The 25974-nt window shown below is 39.6% G+C and overlaps 1 protein-coding gene across 4 annotated transcripts in view; it reads left to right on the top strand.

The window, feature by feature from the left end:
* The window catches only part of LOC126162273 (uncharacterized), a 321006-nt gene that overhangs the window by 278083 nt on the left and 16949 nt on the right, over positions 1 to 25974 (top strand). Inside the window, exons 2-3 of one of the 4 annotated variants that reach the window (XM_049918673.1) lie at positions 5030 to 5257; positions 7244 to 7815. The exons of 1 other annotated variant lie outside the window; for it this stretch is intronic. In XM_049918673.1, the coding sequence (XP_049774630.1) occupies positions 5030 to 5257; positions 7244 to 7305 (290 nt within the window). In that variant the 3' untranslated portion in view covers positions 7306 to 7815. Of the gene's footprint in view, positions 1 to 5029; positions 5258 to 7243; positions 7816 to 25974 lie in introns of those variants that run through there. 2 more of the 4 variants (XM_049918674.1, XM_049918678.1) reach the window with 2 other exon arrangements.

Here is a 25974-nt window from a genome sequence, read left to right as displayed (position 1 = left end):
TTTTAATCTTCGCTACTGTGAAGATTATCTCGTCTACTGTAAGCTGTTTGCTATATCGAGTCATCAACAGAGTGCATTAAGCAACTGAGTAAAGCACTTGGACCACATTACCTTCTTGTATCATAACAAAGTGCTCACATATAATCTGCCATGCATAAAACTGTTGCACACATATAGAAACAAAGCATCTCATACGAAGATCGATGCTTACCGATATTATTTATACAGTTCAAACCCGATCGTTATTGCACGAGTATTTGCTGTGTACAGCAACCTTATAAATGTAAAAATAAAGAAAGGCAACGAGCGGCTGTCTTACAGTAGAAAGCCGTAATTCTGTATCACAAAGTTGTATGAATGAATATAGAAATCAGAATAAAGGGTTTTCCATCTCCAGAACGATTGAAAGCGGCGTTTGGTAAATAGCTAATGACACTGAATTCACGCAAATACTGGACAACAAAGGACATGAGCCAGCTTAGATGTAAAAAACACGCGTAAAGTGAAAACTAAAAACGTAAATATGTGATGAAATAATTATAATAAAAATTTTAATTGCGACCCGCAACACTTCATAGATACTTTATTGCGTCACGCAAATCACGATAATGCTGTCTCATTGAAAACATCTTTAGTCGTGACCGGTAGTAATTATTCTTCATCAGATTCCATTGGAATAGTGCCGCAGAAACTTTCCTATTGCCAGTAGTAGTATTATGTAGAGATACACAACACAATATAAAATCATAAAATTACTTTGGCTACAAGATAGCCAGTGTACTTTGGTCACTCAAACATGTATTGCAGTTATATAACATTTCGTTTCAACTGATTGTCTGTGATATCATATGCAGAACCATCGTTACTACAGCTTTCTATTACAATGACTACTTGATTGAAAATGAGTTGTCAATTTAACGGATCCTTTTCTCTTACCTATATTTTTCCCTTATGACTTTTTCGGAAGTTATGATGAGAGGATAGGACCACGTTGATGGTTTGACTAAACCCATCTAATGTTCCAAGAAAGCTACTATTTTACTGGCATGCGTATAACACAACTATAAAGCTACTGGATGAATCTTACTTTGCGATGAGTTGCTTGCGGTACGATGTAATGCTTTTTATGAAATTCAATATAGACAGTAGTCTCTTTTTCAGTAGCGACCAACTTAAATAAACTTCGGCCACACTGCTTTTTTAATTAACTCTAAAAACCTTCTTGCTACCATGCACTACGGACATACACGTGTGCTCCCTCACTTATACCTTACCTTTCGGTATTCTCGTACGCTGTCCACTAAATGACAATTCGGAACTGTATCGAATATTGTTCGGAATATTTCAAGGAACGAGGCTTCGATGTGGGCGACATTGCCTATACTGTGATTCCTAGTTGATGAGTATCACAAGAATTCTGTTTGCTCAATCAGTTTGGTTTCTTATGGAACTCCAGTACGGTCAAAGAGAGACTTAACAAGTGAAGTGGACGTACAGGGCTATTACAAATGATTGAAGCGATTTCATAAATTCACTGTAGCTCCATTCATTGACATATGGTCTCGACACACTACAGATACGTAGAAAAACTCATAAAGTTTTGTTCGGCTGAAGCCGCACTTCAGGTTTCTGCCGTCAGAGCGCTCGAGAGCGCAGTGAGACAAAATGACGACAGGAGCCAGGAAAGCGTATGTCGTGCTTGAAATGCACTCACATCAGTCAGTCATAACAGTGCAATGACACTTCAGGACGAGGCTAAACAAAGATCCACCAACTGCTAACTCCATTCGGCGATGGTATGCGCAGTTTAAAGCTTCTGGATGCCTCTGTAAGGGGAAATCAACGGGTCGGCCTGCAGTGAGCGAAGAAACGGTTGAACGCGTGCGGGCAAGTTTCACGCGTAGTCCGCGGAAAATTGGCTCATGCCACAACTGGAGACCGACAGCGCCGACTTCATCTTTCAACAGGATGGTGCTCCACCGCAATTCCATCATGATGTTCGGCATTTCTTAAACAGGAGATTGGAAAACCGATGGATCGGTCGTGGTGGAGATCATGATCAGCAATTCATGTCATGGCCTCCACGCTCTCCCAACTTAACCCCATGTGATTTCTTTCTGTGGGGTTATGTGAAAGATTCAGTGTTTAAACCTCCTCTACGAAGAAACGTGCCAGAACTGCGAGCTCGCATCAACGATGCTTTCGAACTCATTGATGGGGACATGCTGCGCCGAGTGTGGGAGGAACTTGATTATCGGCTTGATGTCTGCCGAATCACTAAAGTTGCACATATCGAACATTAGTGAATGCCTAAAAAAACTTTTTGAGTTTTTGTACGTGTATGCAAAGCATTTTGAAAATATCTCAAATAATAAAGTTATTGTAGAGCTGTGAAATCGCTTCAATCATTTGTAATAACCCTGTATATATTGTAGCAAAACATGTTAAAATTTTTAGTCAGATCGGCTAGTGGCTGTTTAATTTAAATCTCATGGCTGCTTTCAGGTTTTGCTTGTAACAAGGCTCCGAAGTCTTTTAAACGTGTAATTAAGGTCTTATTGTTTTGACAGAAACTTAGTAACGTATCACTCGAACTGTGACGGTCTTTGGATTTCACTGAAACCTTAGCCCGCACATACAGGACTAAGATGCCGTTGGCAAATACTCGTGGAGTTGACCATTTTGTGTTTCACACCCTCGTCACTAAAGGTGCTGAATATTCGATCTTGACAGCTGAAATACACTGTAGTTAAATTTCTGATATTTCTTCTGAGGCGGAATTCTTTCCTATATCCAGTAACATTCTATTGACACCAATAGCCGTTGAATTATAACAGCCCTATGATCAAAGAGCTTCTCGCTTATAATAACTGATTCGCGAACTTTAAGTCTGTTACATTTAAGAGATTCCAAATTAGTCGCTTCTGTAAATAAAATGCTGGAGTAACTTGTCAGACTTGAAGTGAAATGAGCATGTGGCATTTGTAAGAAAAATTGCCAAGAATAGTCTCACACAAATCCTGCCTGTGGCACTAGTTTTAATCGAATGTCTCTATCATTTAATAGCTATATGTATTTTGAGAGTTAGTGACTGGTGTTGCAATCCTTTTACACTTGGGAAGTAAAGAAGCATGACGCTAAGATGTGATACGTAATGGAATGCGCACCCAACACCTCTTGTAGGAATGGTGAAAAGAGGACTCCAGATTTATTTATGCAACAAAAAAGTTACTGCACCAACTACGTTTAGCTGTCTTTGGACGATAGTTTTCGCCATTTTATTTCACCTTAGAGTGTTGTTCTAAGCAACATAAGTTTTACATCATTTGCCTGCGTGTGTGTTATTCAATGATTGATCCCATGCGGTCGTCTGTTTATGTAATTCTAAGAGGAAACTACAGATCCGACAGTGAGAGGATGCATTGTCTTCCTGGTAGATGCCATCGTGCCGAAGAACATTTAACTGTATGGAGGGGTGGACACGGTCCCCAAGCACAAACGCATACTAGTTTAGATCAATTATGTCTTCCATTATGAAGAATCACCGACACGAATACATTCCTCAGACCATAACGCTCCCTCACTCATTGCAGGTTGTTTGCCTTGAGACGTTTCAAGCCGTACACGCCACCCGCCTTATACCCGATCGTGCATAAAACGTCTTTCGCCTAAAACGGCGGCTCAAAGCAGGTCCGGTTCAGGTACTGGAGAGAAAATTGAACCCTTCGTCGCCGGTGAAAAGCAGTCGACTTGAGCGTACGAATCTGGCACCTACCGTGTACAGCGGAAAACAAGAACTTTTGCTGGATGGTCGTTGAGCAGTCACTGTTGGTAGCCTCTTGGTTCATCTGGGGCGTCTTTCCCTCAACTATTGCATGCCTGTTCATCAGTACACATCTCCGCAGTTGTCTTTCACTCCTGTCATCTATGGTCCATGTTGCCCCACTGGTCATGGTGTCAATTTTCATTAGTGCAGTTTTACCAGGCACAGTTCGCTTTAAGGAGGGTGACACTTGAACAGTTTACAAACTGAGGCCTGCATCCACTCTTGGCCCGAAAGGCAATAATCATACCCTTTTGGACGTCAGATAAATAGCTTCGTTTCCGCGTTATGACAACGACTTCACTGTCCCCCGCGGGTCCTGATGATCTTTATATAGCCTCCACTGTTAATGCTGCGCCCTACCTTCATTGAGTTGTTATCTGGCGCTGATGTCGAACAAAGGCGGTGGTCACATTACTGTGACGGAACCGTGTATGTAGATAGTGAAACGACTCTGATGTCTCCCATCGTACAATATGCGGAACAGCCACAAGAAGTTATGTTTGACGTTCCATGCAAGGCGGTCACTTCTTTGCCTCTAAATTTAGTTTGAGTGTAAAAGAAAAACAAACAAATACTAATGGTACCTATTAATCTTCTATATCACGTGATTTTCAGAGGACGGAGTACGGACAATATTTTAATAGGTTACGTTCATTATCTTCATGAGGAGTAAAAGACTTTACAGAGACATCCACTTGGAGATATGTGTGCTTTTCAGTGAAACCCCAGCTACATGATCGTAACGAGGAAGACTTCCAGCTCTGTAATAGTTTTATTCTTTACTACTAAGGGTAGAGCAGGCTGTTTGATGTCAAAACCGATGAAGAACCTAACTTTATCAGCCAAATATTCGGCTAGCTTTTAGTGTGGCAGAGCCTTATTAGAAAGGCAAACCTTCCCAAATTTAAGTGAGGAAAGAACTAATATTGTCACTTTAATTTTGAGATAATATCAGTCCAAAAAGAATTGGAAAGGCCACTGTATTTGAATATGGGAACGCGAAATTAATTATGAGAACTTGTTCGACATGAACATAGCGTGCATGTCGCTGTTGATTCGTTCTTTTTTATTATCTGGGACGAGCGGACTGTTCAAGTAACACATATATAGCATACAGTAGTGTTGCAGTGCTAAGTGAGTGAGTTGTACTAGCAGCCATTAGACGAAATAGCGATCTGTAATTACGGTCACTGACTTTTACAGCACTGGTAGCAGTGGCGGAGGTCCACGGACAACCAGAAGAGTCGACCACCACCAAAATCGGGAATGAGAATCTAAGCACCGGAAATATCTCGGCTGAGAATAGATTTCTGGGGAGGTCGTCCTACACCGAAGATGACGATGATACCATTTGTGTCGCAGCAGACAACAAGTTCTACTTGTATGCTAATTCGTTGAAGCTGTATTCTTGCTACAACCAACTACCGAAAGGTAAGTTACTTTAAACAAAACTGTTTTCTGTTCAAAATTGACAAGATAAAAACAGGTTGTTCAGCGTAAAAATTCGCGAATGGTCCAACAGCGAAAGTGAAAATGAGAGTGAAATCAAATCATCAATGAACAGTGGCTAACCTGGCCTCACCGAAATTACGAAATTGCAACTCTTCATGATTCTCCACCAAAACCATTTAAAGCAATTTGCTGCGCATATTTAGTCCACCTTTTACAGTAATTTTCTTTCCCCTTAAAACTGCTGCATGTTTTTAACTTCTACACACCTTCGAATTCTTTTACGAAGATTATGTCGTGTAACGCGACATCAAATTCGCAATGGGCCATAGTTCCAACATTTTACGAAAAGATATTTTAACAGGCGACGGAAGTTGCCATGAGTGCCGCGGTCCGTAGCGTGTGGTTAATTTTCACAGTGAATGTGTTGGTAGTGATGTACACACACCTATACTAAGCTTAGCACTATAAACCGATAGGCAACGTACACTTTCCTTCATACCCTGTAGAAGACCGACAACTGGATTAGTGTGTATAAACAATACCCGTCATAACATTTTGGTAATCTTGCGCTCTCCACACACGGCATTCTGCATGAAGGATAAAGGTACCGGATTCATTCAGTGTTTCTGCAGGGTGCCTGCGTCGTTTAGCACCCGCAGTTCTGACTGTGACGATAGCTTCTGACAACGCGGTGCAATTGTAAGTTCTACGTGATGGCGTTTATCTGTTGCCTATTCAAGTCTAATAATTGAGTTTATGTCAGCGATGAGTCTCTTTCGGTGTCCTTCGATGTTCGTGACTATTAAGTATCACGAAGATAAAGTCCCATCGCAAATCAGCAATCAACTATCCCGTTATCTGTCTAAACGGTAAAGATGATTTTACCTCGACTTCTGACTAATAGTTCCAACCATAAAAATTTTAAACTTCAGATCGTCTTTAAAACAATCTAGCAGCGCTTAACATACGTACTACCATTGCAAGAGCACAAGAGAGAAATGAAGTTAACGTCTCCATTGCCGATTTACATTCTAGTCACAGCAAACTTACAGCTCAATGGGGCTACAGCCTTCTTCTAGGAAAAATGTTATCTTTTATCAATTTATGGTCGTGGCCTTAACCTTTGTAAATAATAATTTCTTGAATTCTTTCTGTTTCGTATCATATGGTATTCTTTCATTCAGTCCCTTCTTTATGATAGGCATTAGTATTTACATAACATTCTTGTTAATTAAACTGTCAAGAGTGTAAATATTGTTGTTAGTAGCAGTCATCATTCTCAAGATGACTGATTTTTGTATTTCTTTTTGCAACAAAAGGGTGTTCGTTATGGGTTCTGTAATTGGGGAGTTACAACTGCTTTGACGAACGTTCGGACGGAGGAATACCGTAGCTGACCTGTACACGAAGGACAGTGTAAACGCATTTCATCCAGGCACGTTGGATAGTTCTACTGTTAAGATGGTCTCACGTACGAGAAAGTTTACGGTTACTGGGGACCGTCAGTGCTGACCATTCCCAAATTATAAACTCAGGGATCGCCAGATCAGTTCCCAGCAAATGAAACCTAGGTCCCTCGGGTTCTCGTCATTTGCCACGTCAAAGGATACATGTGTTGCTTACTGCATGCTTCGCACGCCAGGAGCATTACCCTCCTAGAGGAACGTGGTTCTAGTGACATCCTTAAACTTTCGAAATACGCTATAAGTCAGGTTTACTCGCGTTATCAATCTTCCACCTGTCTGCTATAGTACCAGTAAGGATAGGAACCCTGTAACATAGAACACTGGTGGGACCCTACATTATCACTGATACACGACGATAACATAATCTTGTCACACTGCTGAGATTCATGCTATGTAAAAAAGGCGAAGAGTTTCAGTTGTGTTGTGACTAGTTAATTTAAACTGCTATTTTATTTTTATACTTCCTATCTTTATTAAAGCACATTTCACTTCGTTTCAGTTTACGTGGTGAAACCAAAGAGTCAGTGCAAGCCATACCTGTCAGATTGTCCCAGGAACTAGGAGTATTGCAAGTCCGTTGGCTCAGCTTGAATCGTCTGCGTGGGAGTGAGGAGTAAATGGCTGTTCTGCTGACTGAAGACATCTGCTGTTTCCAGAGGAACCAAAAAACTACAAGAGTGTCAGAACGTGACTCTTTTTTTAAAAATAACCGATGCAACCTACACATGCTGTTCTGTGTCAGTTTCTGATTACTTCACGACATGCAGTAAATTTCATTACTGTAATGATTAGGTAGCCGCGCGGAATTAGCCGAGCGGTCTCGGGCGCTGCAGTGGAGGACTGTGCGGCTTGTCCCGTCGGAGGTTCGTGTCCTCCCTCAAACATGGGTGTGTGTGTTTGTCCTTAGGATAATTTAGGTTAAGTAGAGTGTAAGCTTAGGGACTGAAGACCTTAGCAGATAAGTCCCACTAGATTTCACACACATTTTTTGTAAAGATTAGTATTAAAAACATTGCATTTGTATTCTTTTAATCTTTCTGTTGTTTCTGTAATAGTTGTATGCTGACGCAATAAAAGTGTTGTTTCATGACGTAAACTGTTGTATTTAAACAGTAGAAGATATTTCTCTGCCTACAGGTTCACGTAGATACTGACAAACAACGGCTTATTATTGATAACATCAAATGCATTTCATCTATGATCCACGATGACCTCTTATATTCCTAATATCCAATTCCAACCTTACACACTGACTGCGCGAGGACACCGGCTGCCACAGAAAAGACTTACAATTGACGCCACGGCTGGGCCCTACCTGTCCTCGGAAATACGTGAAACATTTGTAATCCTGGGGAAATGGTGTCATCTCACGGTTCTATATGGATTTATTGCAAGCTATTATAGAAAGTAGACTTCGAAATATCACGTCAAGAGTTGGGTTCACGTTATCGAAGCAGTAAAAGTGACCGCGTACCGTCTCAATTACTAGATCTTCTGGATGGAAGCGTAAGCACAAGTGCTTGCTGAAAAGTAATGGCTCCGAATTTTTATATGTGAAAACTTATAAATATTTTTAAATAAAATAAACTTTATTAACTTTCTACACCCTTATTCTTCGTGTCACTATGTTTTTCCAAACGAGAAAACAATTTTTTTATACCGTCACTGTAGAATGTTTGACTTAGGTGAAGGGGTCACAATAGCACTTCTCGTTGCACCGCTTCATCACTATGAAAGTGAAACCCTCTAAAAGTTTTTGGAACCAGATTACGATCGGATGGGGCGTAGTCGGGGTGTATGGAAGATGCTCTGTGGCCTCGTGTACAAGGTGTCGGGTGGTTACACATGTCGCAGCGCTTGTACGTGCTCTGTCGTTGTCACGATGAAGGAAAGGTGGCTCCATCTGTGCAAGAACCCTTCGATTAGTCTTTTCTGTTTCTGGAAGGAATACAAAAAGCAGTATCTCGAGCTCTGTCACAGTTACGTAACACACCGCCATATCACAAGCTACAGTACGTAGCCCTCGATCGGCAGAGGGTTGCAGGAATGGTTAAAGTCGATCGAGTAATATGACGTGCATTGTTAACACAATGGAACATTAGGAGGCATACATCCCGTCTTATTAATACAGTCTTTACTTTTTTATTGGTGAACATGAGATAGCCAAGAAAAAAGCATAATGCAAAACGAATGGTACAAAATAGTGTTATATCAATGAAGAGAAAGATAAATCGAGATAGGTAAGAAAATCGTTATTAGTTAGATTAAAGAAACCATACATTACCTATAATTTATTCTGTTCAGTACTAAAATTTAATGTAAATCCCAAATTTCCACAAAACACATAATTTGCTTGCCCAACGCACTGGTTAACAGAAATGCTATTCAGAAAATGAGGTTCTGGTAATGCTGTTACTGCGTGCAGTGGGGCTAAGAACAAGTAGCATTAATTTTGGGCTGAGGTGGAGCTCTCCCATTAGCTCAGTGAGACGAGAAAATGTAGTGGGAATCGGAGACACAGACTCAATGATGTTCAAGTTCAGTTTGCCCCAGACATTCTATTTCTGTTAAAGCATCAAACAGTACCCAGTTGACACCTCCAATTGTGGTATGTTGTCTTTTTCTTTCTGTCTTTACTTAAACATTAAGGCATAACATAAACTTCTTACACATAAAACGTATGTTTTGCTCTGTCCATGATACAACTAAAAACAGTTGAAAATAACTTCACAAGTGTAGCTAGATTAGTCAGTCTATCACACGTTACTTTTAAAATGCCCAATACCTTTCACTTGGTGCAGAATCGATTCACGTAACTGTACTCATTCATTTCGGTCTTCTCGCTACTGGTGCTGAATTAGATTGCTATGATAGAGAAACAGATCATTGCGCAGCACTTCAAAAACCAGTTTTTCACATATCTGGAACTGCTTTTGGTGATGTAGTTGAATGGTTTCAAGAACTGCGTTATCTGTTTGTGGAATAGGTTTTGTCCTTGGGCGCCTTCTGTGCGTTGCTTCTATACGAAGGTTACCAGTTTCCCAGAAGGCTGTGCTTCAGGTGACGAAAACCATTCTCATCAAAATGGCGACTTCTGTGGTACTGTGTAGCATATGCACGAGCAACAGCAGCCTATGGAAAAAACTCAGAATCAAAAACGAATTAAGCTATTTATCTTTTGTGCGTTTCATCGAGAAGCTGCCCTACATATACTTGACAGGAGAAGCCATGGTTGTCCACTATGCCGTCAGTAGACACATACACCCAGTTTCATGGATCCAACTCTCATGCCATAGGACTCTATCATTTAATGGGCCTTTGTCATGTGTTAAAATGATGCCCAACTTACAAACGACAAGAGCTAGGGAACGGCAGTTCAAACAAAAGGAATAAGAAACCTGAAGAGGATTTGAACAACGGCTCTATGGGGGTGTGGGTTTGATGCTTCACCAGACCACTCAGTGATCTGCAAGGCCTGGCACGCTTATGTGTGGGATGACACATAGTCCTCTTTACATTCCGATGCCCTACATGATGTGACAGTGTGGATAGCTTCTCGTTTTCACCCAATAGGTGTTTTCTAAACGCACCTGATTTTCTTGTGACACATAAATATTTCATTCGGATCTGGTTAAAGATTCGCATGCTGGCATTTATTCGTCGGTGTGTATATTTATTAAGGAAGTTAGCCAACAAACGGCTACAAAACAAGAGTGTTGCTCAGTGGGAGTTGTTGTTGTTTACGTTATTGTTTGAAGGATCTCTCCAAGCATCTTTATGTCTCACCCTGTCTCGTTTTCGCCGATTCCTTTATCGAGTCACGTTCAGCCCACAATTTTCTTTTCTCCGAAAATCTGTTCAGTGTCTTCTTATTAGTTACGTGATGTAGCAATCTAATCATTCTGTTGCACCTCATTTTAAAGGTTTCTGTTACCTGCTTGTCTAAACTGTTTATTGTCGATGTTTTACTTACATACACGGCTACAGTCCGAACAAATACTTTAAGGTATTATGTCCTACACTTTAATTTATATTGGATGTTAACATATTTCTCTCCTACGAAGACACTTGTCTTGCCATTGCCAGTCTATATTTTACACCCACTTTTACTCGGCCACCATAGAAGTTTGCGTTCCCTTTCGCCGTTTCATTCGCTGCAATTATTCTATCTTCTCCATTCGTCAAATGAATGCAGTATCAGACCGTAGTATATTCCGGCGTATACAATCTTCAAAAAACAAACAGAAATGCAGGCGGGAGACATCGTTAACAACCTTTAATATTTCAGCAGAAGCACACCTTGCCACTTTCCAGACAAAACTGTAGGAAGTGAGCGCGATGGAAATGAATTTAATAGTTCGGCTTTCGCTGAAAATCCGTAAAGATAACACACACATTGTCAACAATACCGCCAACACAAAGGTAGCCGTCGTCATGTGACCGAACTCGCCGATTCCACGTGTGACCGATTGGTAGTATTAAATAATTCTCGGACGAAATGGCGCGGTATCGTACTGTCTTTACGAAACGTAATTGGGAAAAACAAACTGTTAACTACGTACGTCTTTCCTTATGTCTTTCTTTCTACTAAATTTATTTAAATAATTACATTTTCAGTGCACATAATATCGTTAGTTGTTTGCTGCTGAGTGAACGTCCTTCGCCAGTCGTCCGGACGAAATCGAACGCCCTTTGGAATCGGGCAGCAGCCGCGCCTCCTCTGACGCCTAGCGGACTCTGGCACAAAAAATCTTAACGGTTTCTCTGCGGCCGCGTTCCGCTACTTTTCTCAAGTCACAATACAGCCAGCCATTCACTCACCCACCTAACGTCAACTTCACACTGAAAAATATTACTGCAAATATCGTTAATAAACTTTGTATGTTCAAGAATACCTGTGACTGGTGTAACCTAATGGACTTTATTGCAAGGACAACGTGGATGAAGGGGCTCGCTGTGCAAATTCGGTGGGGCACACAGGATTGTATAATGTCTTACCTACCTGATACCAGATCCTTCCACACCGCAGCAGCCCACCGCAGCAAACTGTAGTTAATTTCTTTGAACAAAGCGACCGCATTTAAAGGTGGTATTATAAACCAAAGCAATTTCTTAGATTGAAAGTCTCCCTCTCTCTACTAAGAAGCAGTTCGTAATAATAATGAATTTACTTATGTACTTCGGTCATAACAATTTTTCATTGAATGCTGAAATCATTTTCCTTATCATTAATTAACAATTGGCTATGAAGTAATTCTTTACGTCAAAATTCATTAGCTGAGTCATTTTACATCTGTAACACCTAATATCGATGATTCCAAATACCAATACCCTAACGCAAAGTTAAAAACATTTAAAGAATTTGTGTGATTTTTAACGGTGGCCTCACAGTCAGAAGTTATCGATGGTAAAATAATAATCACCATGTGTTAAGCATTAACGCTGTCCAAGCTTCCACAGACCTGATTGTCTCACCAATATATGAAATGTCACAAACGCAAGGAGTACGAGAGTCACCCTCCCCACCCAGATCATCCCTTTCGGAAACTAGAAGTACACAGACATTAAATGTTGGTCGAAAAACACACGTCACATCATATCACCGCAAAATACAATTAATACTCTTCGAAATGGTCCCTACACAGGTCAAAGAGTCCGTAGAATTTGGTACTACCTCGGTATTATCACCACTCACCGGCAGCACACTTGGCCAAGAGCCCAACACAGGTCCGATCTGTCTTTCACTGTAACCATACTGACGAAAAGCGATTTCGAAACTGATTACCTGAGCTGAAAAACTCTCAGGTCTGAGATGGCGTTGACCGCATGAATCGAGGTGCGTAGTATCCCTTCTGGCTGAGCCACATGGTGACAACTGTCAGCCCACAGCTACAAGACAAAGCTAATACGCTTCCTATCATCAGAATGACCCAACGTACCAACCACCTTCCTCCTGACGAACACATCAAGAAAGGGAAGACAGCCATCCTTCTCCATAAACATCATAGGACGAATATTCGGTTGGATTGAATTCCAGTGCTCTAAAATGTTGCTGAAATTTTCACTACATGAGGTTAAATTACAAAAGTGTCGTCTACATGTCTGAAAAAAATGCAGCTTTCCTTTGTTCTTAACCGTCATGGTAGTGAGAATTTTCAGTCACTTTTTAGAGAACATGAATTCAATCCACCCGATTATTCCACTCTTGATGGAGATCGGAAAGGGTGGCTGTGTTGCCTTCCTTAAAGTTTTGGTCACGAGGAAAGTGGATGGTGCGATGGGTCATGCTGATGGTAGGAAGCCTGCTAGATTTGACTTGTATCTGTAGGCTGACAGTTGTCACAAAGTGGCTCAAGGTGAAGGGACACTTATTACCTTGGTTCATAGGGCTATTGTATCCCAGATTCTGAGAGTATGTCAGCCGAGTAAGCGCATCTAAAGTCACCTTTCATCAGAATGGTTATAGTGTAACGCATATCAGACGTGCATTGCGTTTTCGGCCAACTATGCATCGGGTGAGTCATGATAACACTGAGTTAGCACCAAAGACTACGGCCTCTTTGCATTACGCAGGAAACATTTCTAACAGTACTGGTCGTATTTTGCGGAGATCTGGTGTGAAGTTCGTCATTGGATCACCATCTTAAACCAGTGTCCTTTTAGGATGATCATGGTTCGCGTAAGGCGGGTGTTTCCGATATTCCTTGTAATTGAAGCCGATGAGGACAATGGAGGGCTTATAACAGGAGAGCGAACCCGCCATTGGAGAACTTTGTCTTGGGAACGGTTATCTTATGAACCATAACAGCACGGAGATTCCATAATGCACTTCCAGCTGTTGTATGTTCTTAAAGAAGCTGCTGAAATTGAAGTAGCAAGACACATCATTAGTAGACATGCCGATTTTTGTTTAAATTTTGCATGGAATCCAGCTCTGTCACTTTTGATAAAACAATGTGACAGAACTTACGCTTCTCACAGCTGGTTTTTAATAATCGTTATAGATAACTTCTGACGTCGCCAACTTTAGGTTTGTAATAGCGCTAGTGTTGACAGTGTCTCTACGCGTTTATGTGTATGTGTGTGTTGTCATTACGAAGTTTCTGTGAAAATCAAGGCATTACGTTAAGTTGCTTAGCGCTTACTTATTGCAGTTTTGCGCTGAAAACGGCAGGTTGTGCTCCTGTCGAAATATTGGAGTTTCTCGACGACGTCACCCGGCTGCATTCCAGTACGTCCTGTAATATGCAAGTGTTTCTACTAGACTTTTTCGTTTTACCTATTTGCTCCTCAGCTGCTTTCGCTATTTCATCTCTCAAAGCTACTCATAATACACAGATCATTGACCGCACTTGTTGTATCAACAGTACGACTAACCTCATAGTTAAACTGCATTAGTTTTACCTTCATTGTCTGATTCAACATGCACTGTTTCGTTGCTAATCTTATTCTGCCCGTCAGGCACAGAGTAAATACACGAGAAATGAAGTCTATTATTTGTACTACTAGTTCTATTGGCATTACTTTCTACTTCTCTGGCATTATTAACTTCCGTGTACTATGGCATGACGTATCTTAATAAACTCACTTTGCTTATAATTAGGTTCACTAATTTCATAAACTGAATGTTCACTGTAGCATGCATAAGCTTCTCGTTGTTCATTACAGCTGTTCATGTCGTTAAAAGTGTCAGCTTCTTCCCTTATGCTACCGTTCACTTTACCATGATACTTAGTGAAATTCCCTCCCAACACTTTTCTTTCTGGTGAAAAATTTTGGTTTAGCTTTACTATAACATTATATTTCGGACTATTGGTTTCATTTGGCGAAATCTCATCTGGCTCAATATCGTATTTTTATTGCCTTCTGTCGTTTCATTTGAAAGGTGCAGGTCAGATCCGCTGTCTACAGCGTTTCCATTTTAATCGACTGCGCCATTCTCATCAGGCGCGACATAGTCTACATTTGTATTCTCATAATTTACCATTAAATAATCTTTTCTACTCTTACCATTCATAGTTGTCTCAGCATGATGGTTGCATTCATTTACGGCTTCCTCCGAACTTTCCTGAAGTCACTGGTAAGGGAATTAACTGTTTCAGATTACTCTGTAGTTTCTCTTAACCTCCGACATAATGTCTGTATATGCTCCGGGAAACGTTTTTGCCCTTGTAAATGTTTATTAATCATTGTCCTTGTATTGATATTCTCGTATATTTTAAAGGTTTTTACCGTTCACAGTTCACGACACTAATTTCAAGCCTCGTATTATACAAAGCAAGAAATATAGGGAAGTAACCATACTCTAATGGATTAACAAACATACAGTCTTCTAATGCTGTCCACTACACAGACAGCAGCACGTAGGTCGCGGTTTCGTTGTTCTGAGGCTGTTATCAACCATAATCGAGGGACTGGTGTCACGTAAATAAGTAGTACGTTCACTTCTTTTAGATGAATGCTACTCGTATTTGTTATTGCAGGACAGGATAAACTGCAAGTCCCAAACATTATTCTCTTCATTCTACCAATTCACACGTTATTGTCTTAGTTACGAAATTTATCTTGCGATCGAATGAACCGATTACTTGTTATGTACTCTGAAACTGTTCGAGACTCATTATTAGTGCACAGAATTAAGATTTAAATGACCGCACGTGACAAAATGTCCGTGCCCATGACTAACCCCTAAAATTTCCATAACATTTTACTGAATTCTGCGTTAAACTGAAATACAATTGTTCGCATCCAACAACACGACATTCTACCATGACTTCCCATTTGTTCTGTTGACCATTACTTCTCTTGAGCGCCCAAGGAGCGTTGTTTGTTTTTTTGTTTAGCTTCCGTTTTTAGTTACGCTTGTAATTCTGACCTTCGAATGAAGTAGGCGATAGCTTACTATTTAAAGAGACTTATTCCAGAATGTTAAGTGAGTTAAATGCATCTTTCCAGAGGTGTTGATGAAAGGAAGATGGTGTTTTATGGCAGAGCCTTCAAATGCATCAGCCAATCGCTTCGAGAGACTTCAATTTTTTTCCATATTTACTGCAAAAGGGCAGTATCTGTCGTATTGGTACCTCACATCACTAATTATGTCATATGCATAATGCTGGAGCCTCCATTGCTCCGAGGGGCAGGTACGATTTTGGTATGGTACCACAAGGTGTGGGATGTTTCTAGTCTTGGATTTACCATTTGACCTCGGGCAGTCGGACGGAATGCTCTTGTTGCACGGTCACGCAAGCCTCCACACTGCCAATCGGACTGATTCTGATCTTGAACAGTTCGGTTGAGAAACATTGCAACATGCTCCGTACAGCCAGAATCTCTCTCTGCGTGATTTTTCACACCTTTGGTGACCTGAAGAAAAATATGTGTGGACGTCCGTTTCTGCCAGTCAAGGAAGAACAGTTGCCAATGCGCTTGTGAATCCATCAGCGGCCGACCACATTTTACGAAACATACCTGTTCATCTGCTGTCATAATGGTGAAAACATCGTAATATTTGTGGTGACTCCTTTTGAGTAGAATCATTCCAAGGTCCCTCTGTTTGGACAACATGTACTCAAGGCACAGTTCATGAAGTGACATAAGAGTACAACTTCAGTAAGTATTTACAGCTCATTACACATCTTTTAAGTGCCTTCCACAATATGGCAACTGGTTACTAATGCATATCTACACAGACTATTCTACTTATACATACACTTGTACAAAGTATACATGTGCTTCGTACTAAATGTAAAACGTCGAGTTACATTGACTTTTATCTACAAAACGTTGAAACTAAATTCATACATCATTATGTCGACACCAACATTCAAAAACCTTTTAGAAGCTGCTTATTAATTAGTGGTGTGTGTACAGCCTTTAATTTTGTTTATACAGGATATACTATCAAGTAAGCACCTACATTTTGAACATTGCGTATTTCAAATGGACCAGTATATAATGTTTCACAGTTGTTGCCCTTTCTATTCAAGAGAGAAGGTTTTGTGTGATTACTTGTAAGGTCTCTACCTCCTACATTTAACCTTTGCATCTCGATACTTTTTTGTATTCTCCAGTGAGTGCGGTTCTGTCAACTTTCTATGTGACTTATAATGTGTTTGGTGAGTTGAGGGCAGGATGCTGGTGTCAGATAGTAAGCTGAGCAGAATGTCCGTTTCATTTCAAAATTTTAACGCAAATTAAGTCAACCTGTCAATACACCTGCCTCCCGGCTTCTGAAGAGAACGACAGTGCAACTGTGGAATAGCTCTCGGTGGTGTGCAATCAGACATGGCGAAAGTTTGCTCTCAAATAGAACTATATAAGAATAAAGTGGTCTTCTCTAACTGACACACACCTTATAGCAACATTGCATATTTGTCAGGTAGAAATACTTCTAACACAATAGAACAAGTGATTCCTATGTACTGCAACGATTCAAACAATTTATTCCAATTTTCCAATGCACTTTTTAACACAATCCTTGAAACACCCACAACCTCCAGCCGTCACTGACGTAATTAAAATATTTGATGAACGATGCATTTCAAGCGGTATATCTAACCTGCAGTGACTCAAAAAATTCACCAACTATCACACACTGCCACACTCGCAAGCACACACAACACAAGACAAAATCAACTGATAATTACCACAAATGTCCACTGATCGAAAACATGACTAATAAAGATTGTTTGATTACACACAGTAAATCTATCATGTCGCCAGAAACAAAAATTGGTGGTGACGTAATATCACTGTGTAGCCTTTATCTAAAGAGAACATTTAAATCTTAATCACAGATTTTTGGATTAGGATAGCCGTTGTATAACTATTTGCGTATCGAACCTGACAACTGAAAATCTTGTCATATTAGTCTCAGCAGTTCTGCTGTTATTGTAGAACATACATCGCTCAAGCATGAGGTGGTCCCATTAACTTTATCAAGGTGCGTTCCGATACTTCAGTTAAGTGTTGCTTCTCATACTTAATCGATATATGTTTCATAATAACAGTGGAAATGCAGAAATTAATAAGACAATATTTCCACTTGTCAGGTTCATTATGCAGGTAGCTGGAGAGAGAAGATGTAAGTATGCATGGATCCTAGGTTTGATTGATTCAGAAATTCTGGAGGTGCTACAGGAGCCCATCGTCCCAAATATATTGAAAGAAAGGGAGAGATACGAATAGAAGAATCGTAAACCAATACAAGCCATCCAACGAGCATGCGAAAGATTTAGGAATGCATTCTATTTGCCAGAGATTTAGGCTGAGAGGAGAAAGTGTGGTTCTGGATCTAGAATGCAAGGTTGCTCCAGTCATAAGTTCGTAACGTAGCACATCTGTTATGTCTTCCTGGATTTCACTTGAAAAAGGTATTTCTTAAAAACTTTCCCCACGATATAAGACAGGTTAGATGTGGAAGTAACAGTCCTAAGTTCCGTAATCGTCATATATACGTATCATATATATTATTACACAAGAATATACAATGAACACTGTGATGAAAAATTTAGCTTCTGAAATGACTCTTTTTCGACATTTTTACATAATGTGCATGTCAGTTGCATAAAATGCCTTGACAGAACGAGTAAGTGATGTTTAGAAGCTCTGACTTCTGTTAATTGATGTTTTCTAACACAAATTTCCTTAAAATTCCAGTAAACAGCAGTAAATAGGGATGTTTTGTATTTGAATATTGTTGGGTCATAGAGACCTGATGTATCATATTTGATACATGGGTTACAGCTACTTTTGCTCGATAGAGACCTGCTGTAACACACGCAAATTATGACGCATAGATCAGTAGGTAATGTATTTAATGACACTTTTTTGTCAAATTATTGGCTCTCAGAGGTGCTATGTAGTGTAATATTACGAATTTTCCCATTCTTTTATTTAAATGTTTGGTTTCAGGTCTGTAGAGGTTAACTGATTGTGGGCAACAGTGCAGGATATGTTTGGCAATCGTGTGACCAACAAGTTACTTCATGAATGACACAGAATTTTCCTAGACATATCACTTCATATTTTTGAATGACTTGCACCAAATAATAGGAGTGACTAGAATGAGATTTTCACTCTGCAGCGGAGTGTGCGCTGATATGAAACTTCCTGGCAGATTAAAACTGTGTGCCCGACCGAGACTCGAACTCGGGACCTTTGCCTAGGAGTGACTTTCACATAATGTGTGAAATAATGTTATCTACTTCCGGTATTGAGCCCATGGAAATCATTTGACTTGGAAACTGCGATTAATGTCGTCTTTTACGTTGTGAGACTATCCTTCAAAGGCAGGAGTGGAGGATTAAGGGAGAGCACAATGCTGTAAAATTTCGCTAGCTATGAGTATGTTGGTTGCCAGGGAAGGGTGCCTGCTTTGGTTCCTGATTCCAGTCTAGATGGAGGATACACTTTTATCCGTTTTGTGTCGCAGCTAAAATAAGTTAAACTGAAAACCAATATGGAATTTTTATTCATTTTATTTGTGGCATTCCACATTAGCGTACCACTTCATTGTGACATGGGAAAGCCAGTAAACACAGTTGGTTTCCGTGTCCAGAATGAATACTACCATAGCAACTGAATGGAATGGAGCCACACTGTTTTTACAGTTACTTTATGTTTTACTAAAATCGACTTTCGTATTATGACTATCTGGGTGATACGAATTTCATTTCAATTAGTACAGTATATATTTTCAATTATTTTATTGCAAACACCATTAAACATCACAGAGAAATTAAACCCTAAACAATCTGGGAAAGCTAAGTAATTTAACGATCCCACACCTGTACTAATCTAGTGGATGTGACTTAAAGGTGTTAAACATTAAAATATAAAGACAGGGATACTGATTTTGAAGGACAGGAAGAACCTGAACCTGAGGTGGCTGTTCAAACAGTACATGACGTCCATCTCCAGAGCAACAGCAACAGTGTAGTCAAAACGAGTACGATCTATGTACAAGCAATCCGTCGAAATCCACTGTAATAGAAGATATTGATGACAGGTTACTAGGAAACGCAGAAGAAGGCTGTTGCAGTCGTGGCTTCAGTTCCTGTAACAAATTAATGAGACACTATAAGCGCATTAAAAGTAAAGCAAATCACCGGTTAACTGTAAATTGGGCGTCTAGTGAAAAGGAGCAGGAGATCGTTTGAAAGAAAACAGACTGTCCCAATTAGAAGCTCTGAAAGAGCTTGTGGTATCACAATTTGGTAGAGAGAGGTCGTGTTCGTCTACAGTTCGCTGGTGGCATATGCAGATGTGGGCACTGGAAACTTCTAAAATGGTTGACTTGGACAGTTTCAAAGCTTCGAATTCCTTTATTGACAGTCTTAAAGCTGGTATCGCATTTCATCTAGGCATCTTATTATACTTGTCACACGGAAAGACAATGAAGCCATTAATAGTATGCGACAGATGGCACAACAGTTTGTCAGTGAATCAATTTATTTATGAAAATACAAAGTAGTCTCCAACAAACTTTACATACTCACATACTCCTTTACCTTTAACCCAAATGAATACAGACTCATTAACAGATATTTTTTTCTTATTACGAGTATATTTGCAAGTTCTGCCATATGGTAAGTACGGTAGGCAATAATGTCTCTGTCAACAAAACTTTCAAGTCATGGAACATTAGGTACTCCTGTACCTCCACGTACAATGGCTACAGTAAGCCAACCATTACCACGTGAAAGTGTATCATTAATGTCAATACCTTCACCACCTACACTATCCCCCTCTACATAGTTCTACCCACAGCTACACAATTGATGTCGCTGTATCAATAACAGACTGACTAGCAAATAAGTCAAGAGGCAAAAAAAAGGCAACTATTACCCAAAATATTTCAAAGGAACGTGAAACAACCTGAACACTTAATATTCATGCGGAGGCAGGAGTTACACTGAATATATTCCACTAAAATCACCATACACTACCCTCACTTGATGTTAAATCTTTCCCCAGAAGGATTGCTGATTATGTAAGACTACAGTGTTCCCAAATACAAGCGAAGATTCACGTAAGTTTGTCATTTTACATTTCTCTCTGTGATGTACAATCACGACTCTGCAACAGACTATATGCATAAGTTGCAATATACTCGGCAAAAGGGCTGTTATGACACTTACATGACCACATTATGATTTATAATAGTAATTAATGTCACTTTTGTTACTGGACTCATTAAATACGGGGGTCCGCATCTGCAGAATGAGGATTAGTATAAGCACTATCAAGTGTGTCGGATATGTGTGTTTCGAGCTATATGATTACTTTAGCTAGAGTATTTTTGCACTGTTGACTGAAAATCCATGTTACACTAATGCCATTGAATCACGTGTTAATATTCTTCCAATTCCCTATTTACCTTTTACTTAGATCGTGTTAGTTCATTTCTCTCTATTTAAATGCTACTTGTGGTAGAACGCAGCGATTTCTACGATCGGTTCTTATTTTAAACATGGTTTTGTACTGTTCCGAACGTTCTATGTCAAAGCTATTCCTTGTTAGTAAAAACTACAACAGTAGCTCATCACTTTGTTTACGAACCAGGCGAAGATGAAACAATTAAAAGCTCACCAACAAAATGGATATTATACTGTTAAGGGGGTTGTACTCGAAGGAAGTTTACTTTCGTGACTTCCTGTTAATATTCCGCAGGGGCTGCAGGAACAGAATTGCGTGTCCTCAGTAGGAAAAGAGTGTTTGAAATTTTCTGTACCAGCTGTAAATAATAAGAACGCTACAGAAGTGTTCACAGAGTTCATCTTTGTTGACACATCTGTCCACTTATTTGTTACAGATTACGAGGTAGTTCCAGATGAGAAGCGATAGTGAGGTGCGACGGACCGTCCAGAGCCCTCGAGATCACACCGGAATTTTCAGCTAGGGGAAGAGCCAGAAGTGGCTGACTCGTCGGCGACGGAACAGAGTTCAAGCGGCTGTCTTCACAAATTATCATTTACATACATTGTTTGTGGATTTTTTGTTTTCCTCGTTCTTGTAACAGGTTTACTCCTAACCGTACTCAGTTTTACGATATTAGTGTTTACATTCTTAGTCATGAAATAAATTGATCTGCCTCTATCACCGCCATGAATCAGCTGATGATTGAAAAATATGTAGAAGCTCAAAAATCAACATTTAATTTTGTCCATGACCGTTCATACAATTGTGATAGCTGTCCATTAGATAGAAGGCGGCAGAGGAAAAAAATCGATATCGAGGTATATTTTCGTGCGGCAGCAAGCACGTCATGTGGAAAGATAAGTATGTCATCAGAATTGGAACACAAGCTCGGATAAGGATGTGGTGGGAAATGAGTGGCGTCTTTGTTCGAAGGGAACCATGCTGATATGCGCCTAAAGACATAAACGAAATCATCGCGATGTTTAAAGAGGAGTAAATGAACGAGATTTGGTATCTCTCCTCTCGAAGTGAGAACGGCTTTACCATTCGTTATGACGATTTGTTTTCAGTATCACTTAACAGAATGTCGTCTCTGCCATGATTACTTTCAGGTAACCGTCAAAATGTACTCAAATTGTTTTGTTTACTTGATTTTTTTATGTTATTAATTTCGTCTTCTTCCTGAAGTCACGCAAAAAAATAGAAAAAAAAAGAAATAGACTTACTAACGGAGAAAATCTCTCCAAAAGTCTTTCTCAGACCACTGAAAAAAGATAATAAGTATATAAGTATTTGAAAGAAGCAGTAGGAACATAAATGGTAGCAGGATACGTAGAACCATAAACTGATGTCGGAGTGTGCTGTTTGCAGGATCTCTACACTGTGAAGCGATGTGAATTGTTCTTCATACTTCTTCGCTAGTTATAGGAAGAGCGAACGGATAATCGTCTTGCTACAACACCTTTGGGGAAGTGCAGTGCAACTAAAATTGATCATTACCTTAGCTCTATATGGCTCACAACATCTCTGTGCACAAGGTTCAAATCTATGTTACTTATAATCCGACTTGATTGCAAAAATGTTAATTCACGTGGCCGGTTTCGGTGCCTCTAGAACCATCTTCAGATCTGCAAATTTCGGTTACAGGACGCAGCATGTGAAGATTGCTGTGTATAGACGAGTTACTCCTGTAACCGAAATTTACAGATCTGAAGATGACCGAAACCAGTCATGTGAATAAATATTTTGGCAATCAAGACGGATTATAAGTAACATTTTATAACCAGTGATTGCGGTATCCCACCAGACATTATGTCTGTTATTGCAAAATGCGATGTTCAAAGCATTAAAAAAAATTGTTTCACTTCATTTTTCTAAGGACAATGTGACATAATTTTTTCACGTGGAAGAATGTACTACATATATATCTAATATACCATTGACACTAAAACCTAAAACAATTAAACATTTCTCATGTTAAATACGTATGTGTACCTCTGTGGAGATTTTAGAGAGATGTGAAGAATAGTCTTTTTCTCTGTAAGTCGTTCCTTTTGTGTGACTTTTCCTCTACCAGAAGGGTAGGGGACAAGGTTGTAATTCGAAACTATTTACACACTTTCGCTTCTAGCCAGCTGGGTAGTTGATCTTTAAAGTATTTTCTTATTACTTATCCACTTTTTAGTGTTCCAGTCTTTTCCTGCATTACAAAATTTTCTCCGCCAAATCGAAAGTTTTCCAATTTTCCAAGTCACGACATTGTCCCCTGTTAAATTATTTCTTATTAAGGAGAAAGACCGAAGAAGAATTTCGTAACCGTAAATAATTTTTGTATAGGATGTCTTTCCTAAGAGTCTTTATGTGCCCTTTCTCTAGAGTTAAAGCAAAAATTTGCCATTTCCGTTTTAATTGTGTCGCTAGACTCAATCCTAACAAATAATGCTCGTCTTGTCTATCATATGACGCATAGTGTCTACAGAAGGCGTCGGCTTGTTACCAGTTACACACAAAATGATTTTTTAAGGAGGGGAATTTTACGTGCCCATACGATATAGCGCTCCCAAAATTAATCTAGTGCAATATGTATGTATACCTTGGCATAATAGTCTGTAACTAAAGAATTAACCACACATTTCAAATAGATTTTATGTATTATACAGGAATTAAAAATGTAGATCTCGAAAAAATTACAGATGCTGCTAAAACACAACCTTACGTCTAAGAACAATAAAATATTAGAAGATTGAGGAAACCGCTTAGGTAGTCTCTAGAGTACACTCCCTCATGTGATTCAATGATTGGTAGTATCTAGGTACTTAAGTTCCTAAGTATACAATCCTCTAGGCACAAGAGTTTCCTCTTCAAAATTGAAAGCTCTTTAGACTACACGATGAACGGTATAAACGATTACTGACATTTGTTCACCTCCTTTCATCAGGATTCGAGCCGTACTGGAATTAAAAGATAGGCTTTATTGATAGAAAAAAATATTGGTTTCGAATCTATGCCTAAACTGTGTTGTACTATTGGTAAAACGTATTATAAGCAATTTCTAGGAACTCGCTTTAATAGAAATTGGTCTTCTCATTGCGGATTTGACAATTATTGCCAATAAGACGTGTGTGAAAATATCAACTTGTGTTGCTGAGCCGTGGCAGTTAATTTCCGTGGACACCGGTCGTTTCGTTTCCTCGCCTCTACTGCAGTGACACGCAACGCAAAAAGAAGGAAAGGATAAAAGAAGCAAACTAAACGACTCAGTATGGTAACCAGTTTTATTGAATGCTGTAATTGTAATGTTGATAGTAAGTATGACACAGGGAACAATAACAGATCCTTTCAAGTACAAGGAAGTCAATCTGCTGCTAGTTGCTGCAACCACAGTTCGCGGAACGGAAAATCAGAAGGAAACTTAAGGATAACATTCAATGATGCCATCGTGTGTTTAAACATATATAAACGAAAATATATCGCTGTGAGCAGTTATAGTTCTGTTCAGTACAATGAAGGCTGCTCTGTTGCTGGTAAGTATTGGCTGAATTTATAAACTTTCATTCATGATAAACATTTTTATCTTACCTCCGTTTTACATGATTTCTCATTTATTAATCCGTATGAAAAGCTATTTCTAGAGTCGATGAAGTACATTTTTGTGCAGTAATTGGCGACGTAAAGTTCGGAATGGAAAACACCTTAGCGGGTAGTGAGTGATCTAGGAAGATTTTTTCATATCCTTTGCTCGCGAATAATGGTACTTCATAGATAGTTGACGAAAGGTGTTTGTGTTGCCTATATGAGAAGTTTGAATGGACCGAAGGAATTACAAATGCACAGTTTGGCTGACTAGTTCTTATACACCCACGAGAAGCAAACTAGGTATCGTAGTGAGCATCTAGATAACAGATGGAAAGGTAATCATAGAAACATTTTACAAAATTACAAACAAAACCTGATAACCAATATCTCGTGAATATTACAATATGTATATATTGTGTGTACAGCCGTAGTAATCTTGTTACATTTGTGAAATATCAGTTTGACGATAAGGAGGTTGAGCTCGTTCAGCATATTCGTAAAGCACCCGCACTTCCTAACCAAAAGAATCATTCTTCGTCTTCTCTATCTTCTCAGTCTGTCCCGTCGATTCAAGACGGGCGAGAAGTACACAGGAAGCTGCAGATATTGTGCTTTGAGAACCATCTCTTTCGTGGATGAATATCATTTTATTAAGAAGTTTCCAATAACTCTCACACTCGCAACTGCTTTTCCTCCAACTGGTTTTATGTGGTCGTTCCACTTTAGGTCTCTTCGGAAAATTACTCATAGGTATTTCCCGGATTCCGTGAATTACCGCCAATAGTGTAAATGAAGTGTTGTCATTTATTCACGTGTTAATGCGCAGTGCTGTGTTCTTAATTAAGTTCAGGTTTAACTACCAGCGCCTCAAACAATAATCGATCCTCTGCAGATTTCCATTTCCCTACAGTGTTTTTACGCAGCAACCTCGCTAAAGACATTAGTGCCGTCCGCGAGATATTTTGTAGAGTTTCCGTCGATACCAATGGATCATTTACACAGAGGGTGTTAAAAAAAAAGTAATCCACGTATTGAAAGATGGTTGTATGGCCGAAACAAAAAGAAAAGAATCCAGTAGACTTTAAAATGCATTCCTTATTTCGAATGAACACTTCGTAATCTTCGCTATTATGAATAATTCGTCTACTGTAAGCTATTTACTGAATCGAATCATCAACAGAGAGCAGTAAGCAACTGAGTAATCCCGTGGGACCACATTACGTTCTTCTTGTA

The sequence above is a fragment of the Schistocerca cancellata genome, chromosome 2 (assembly GCF_023864275.1).
Source record: "Schistocerca cancellata isolate TAMUIC-IGC-003103 chromosome 2, iqSchCanc2.1, whole genome shotgun sequence".
In the NCBI taxonomy this organism is placed as follows: domain Eukaryota; kingdom Metazoa; phylum Arthropoda; class Insecta; order Orthoptera; family Acrididae; genus Schistocerca; species Schistocerca cancellata.
Note: the sequence above shows the minus strand (reverse complement) of the source record. Positions and strands in the feature narration are given on the sequence as shown.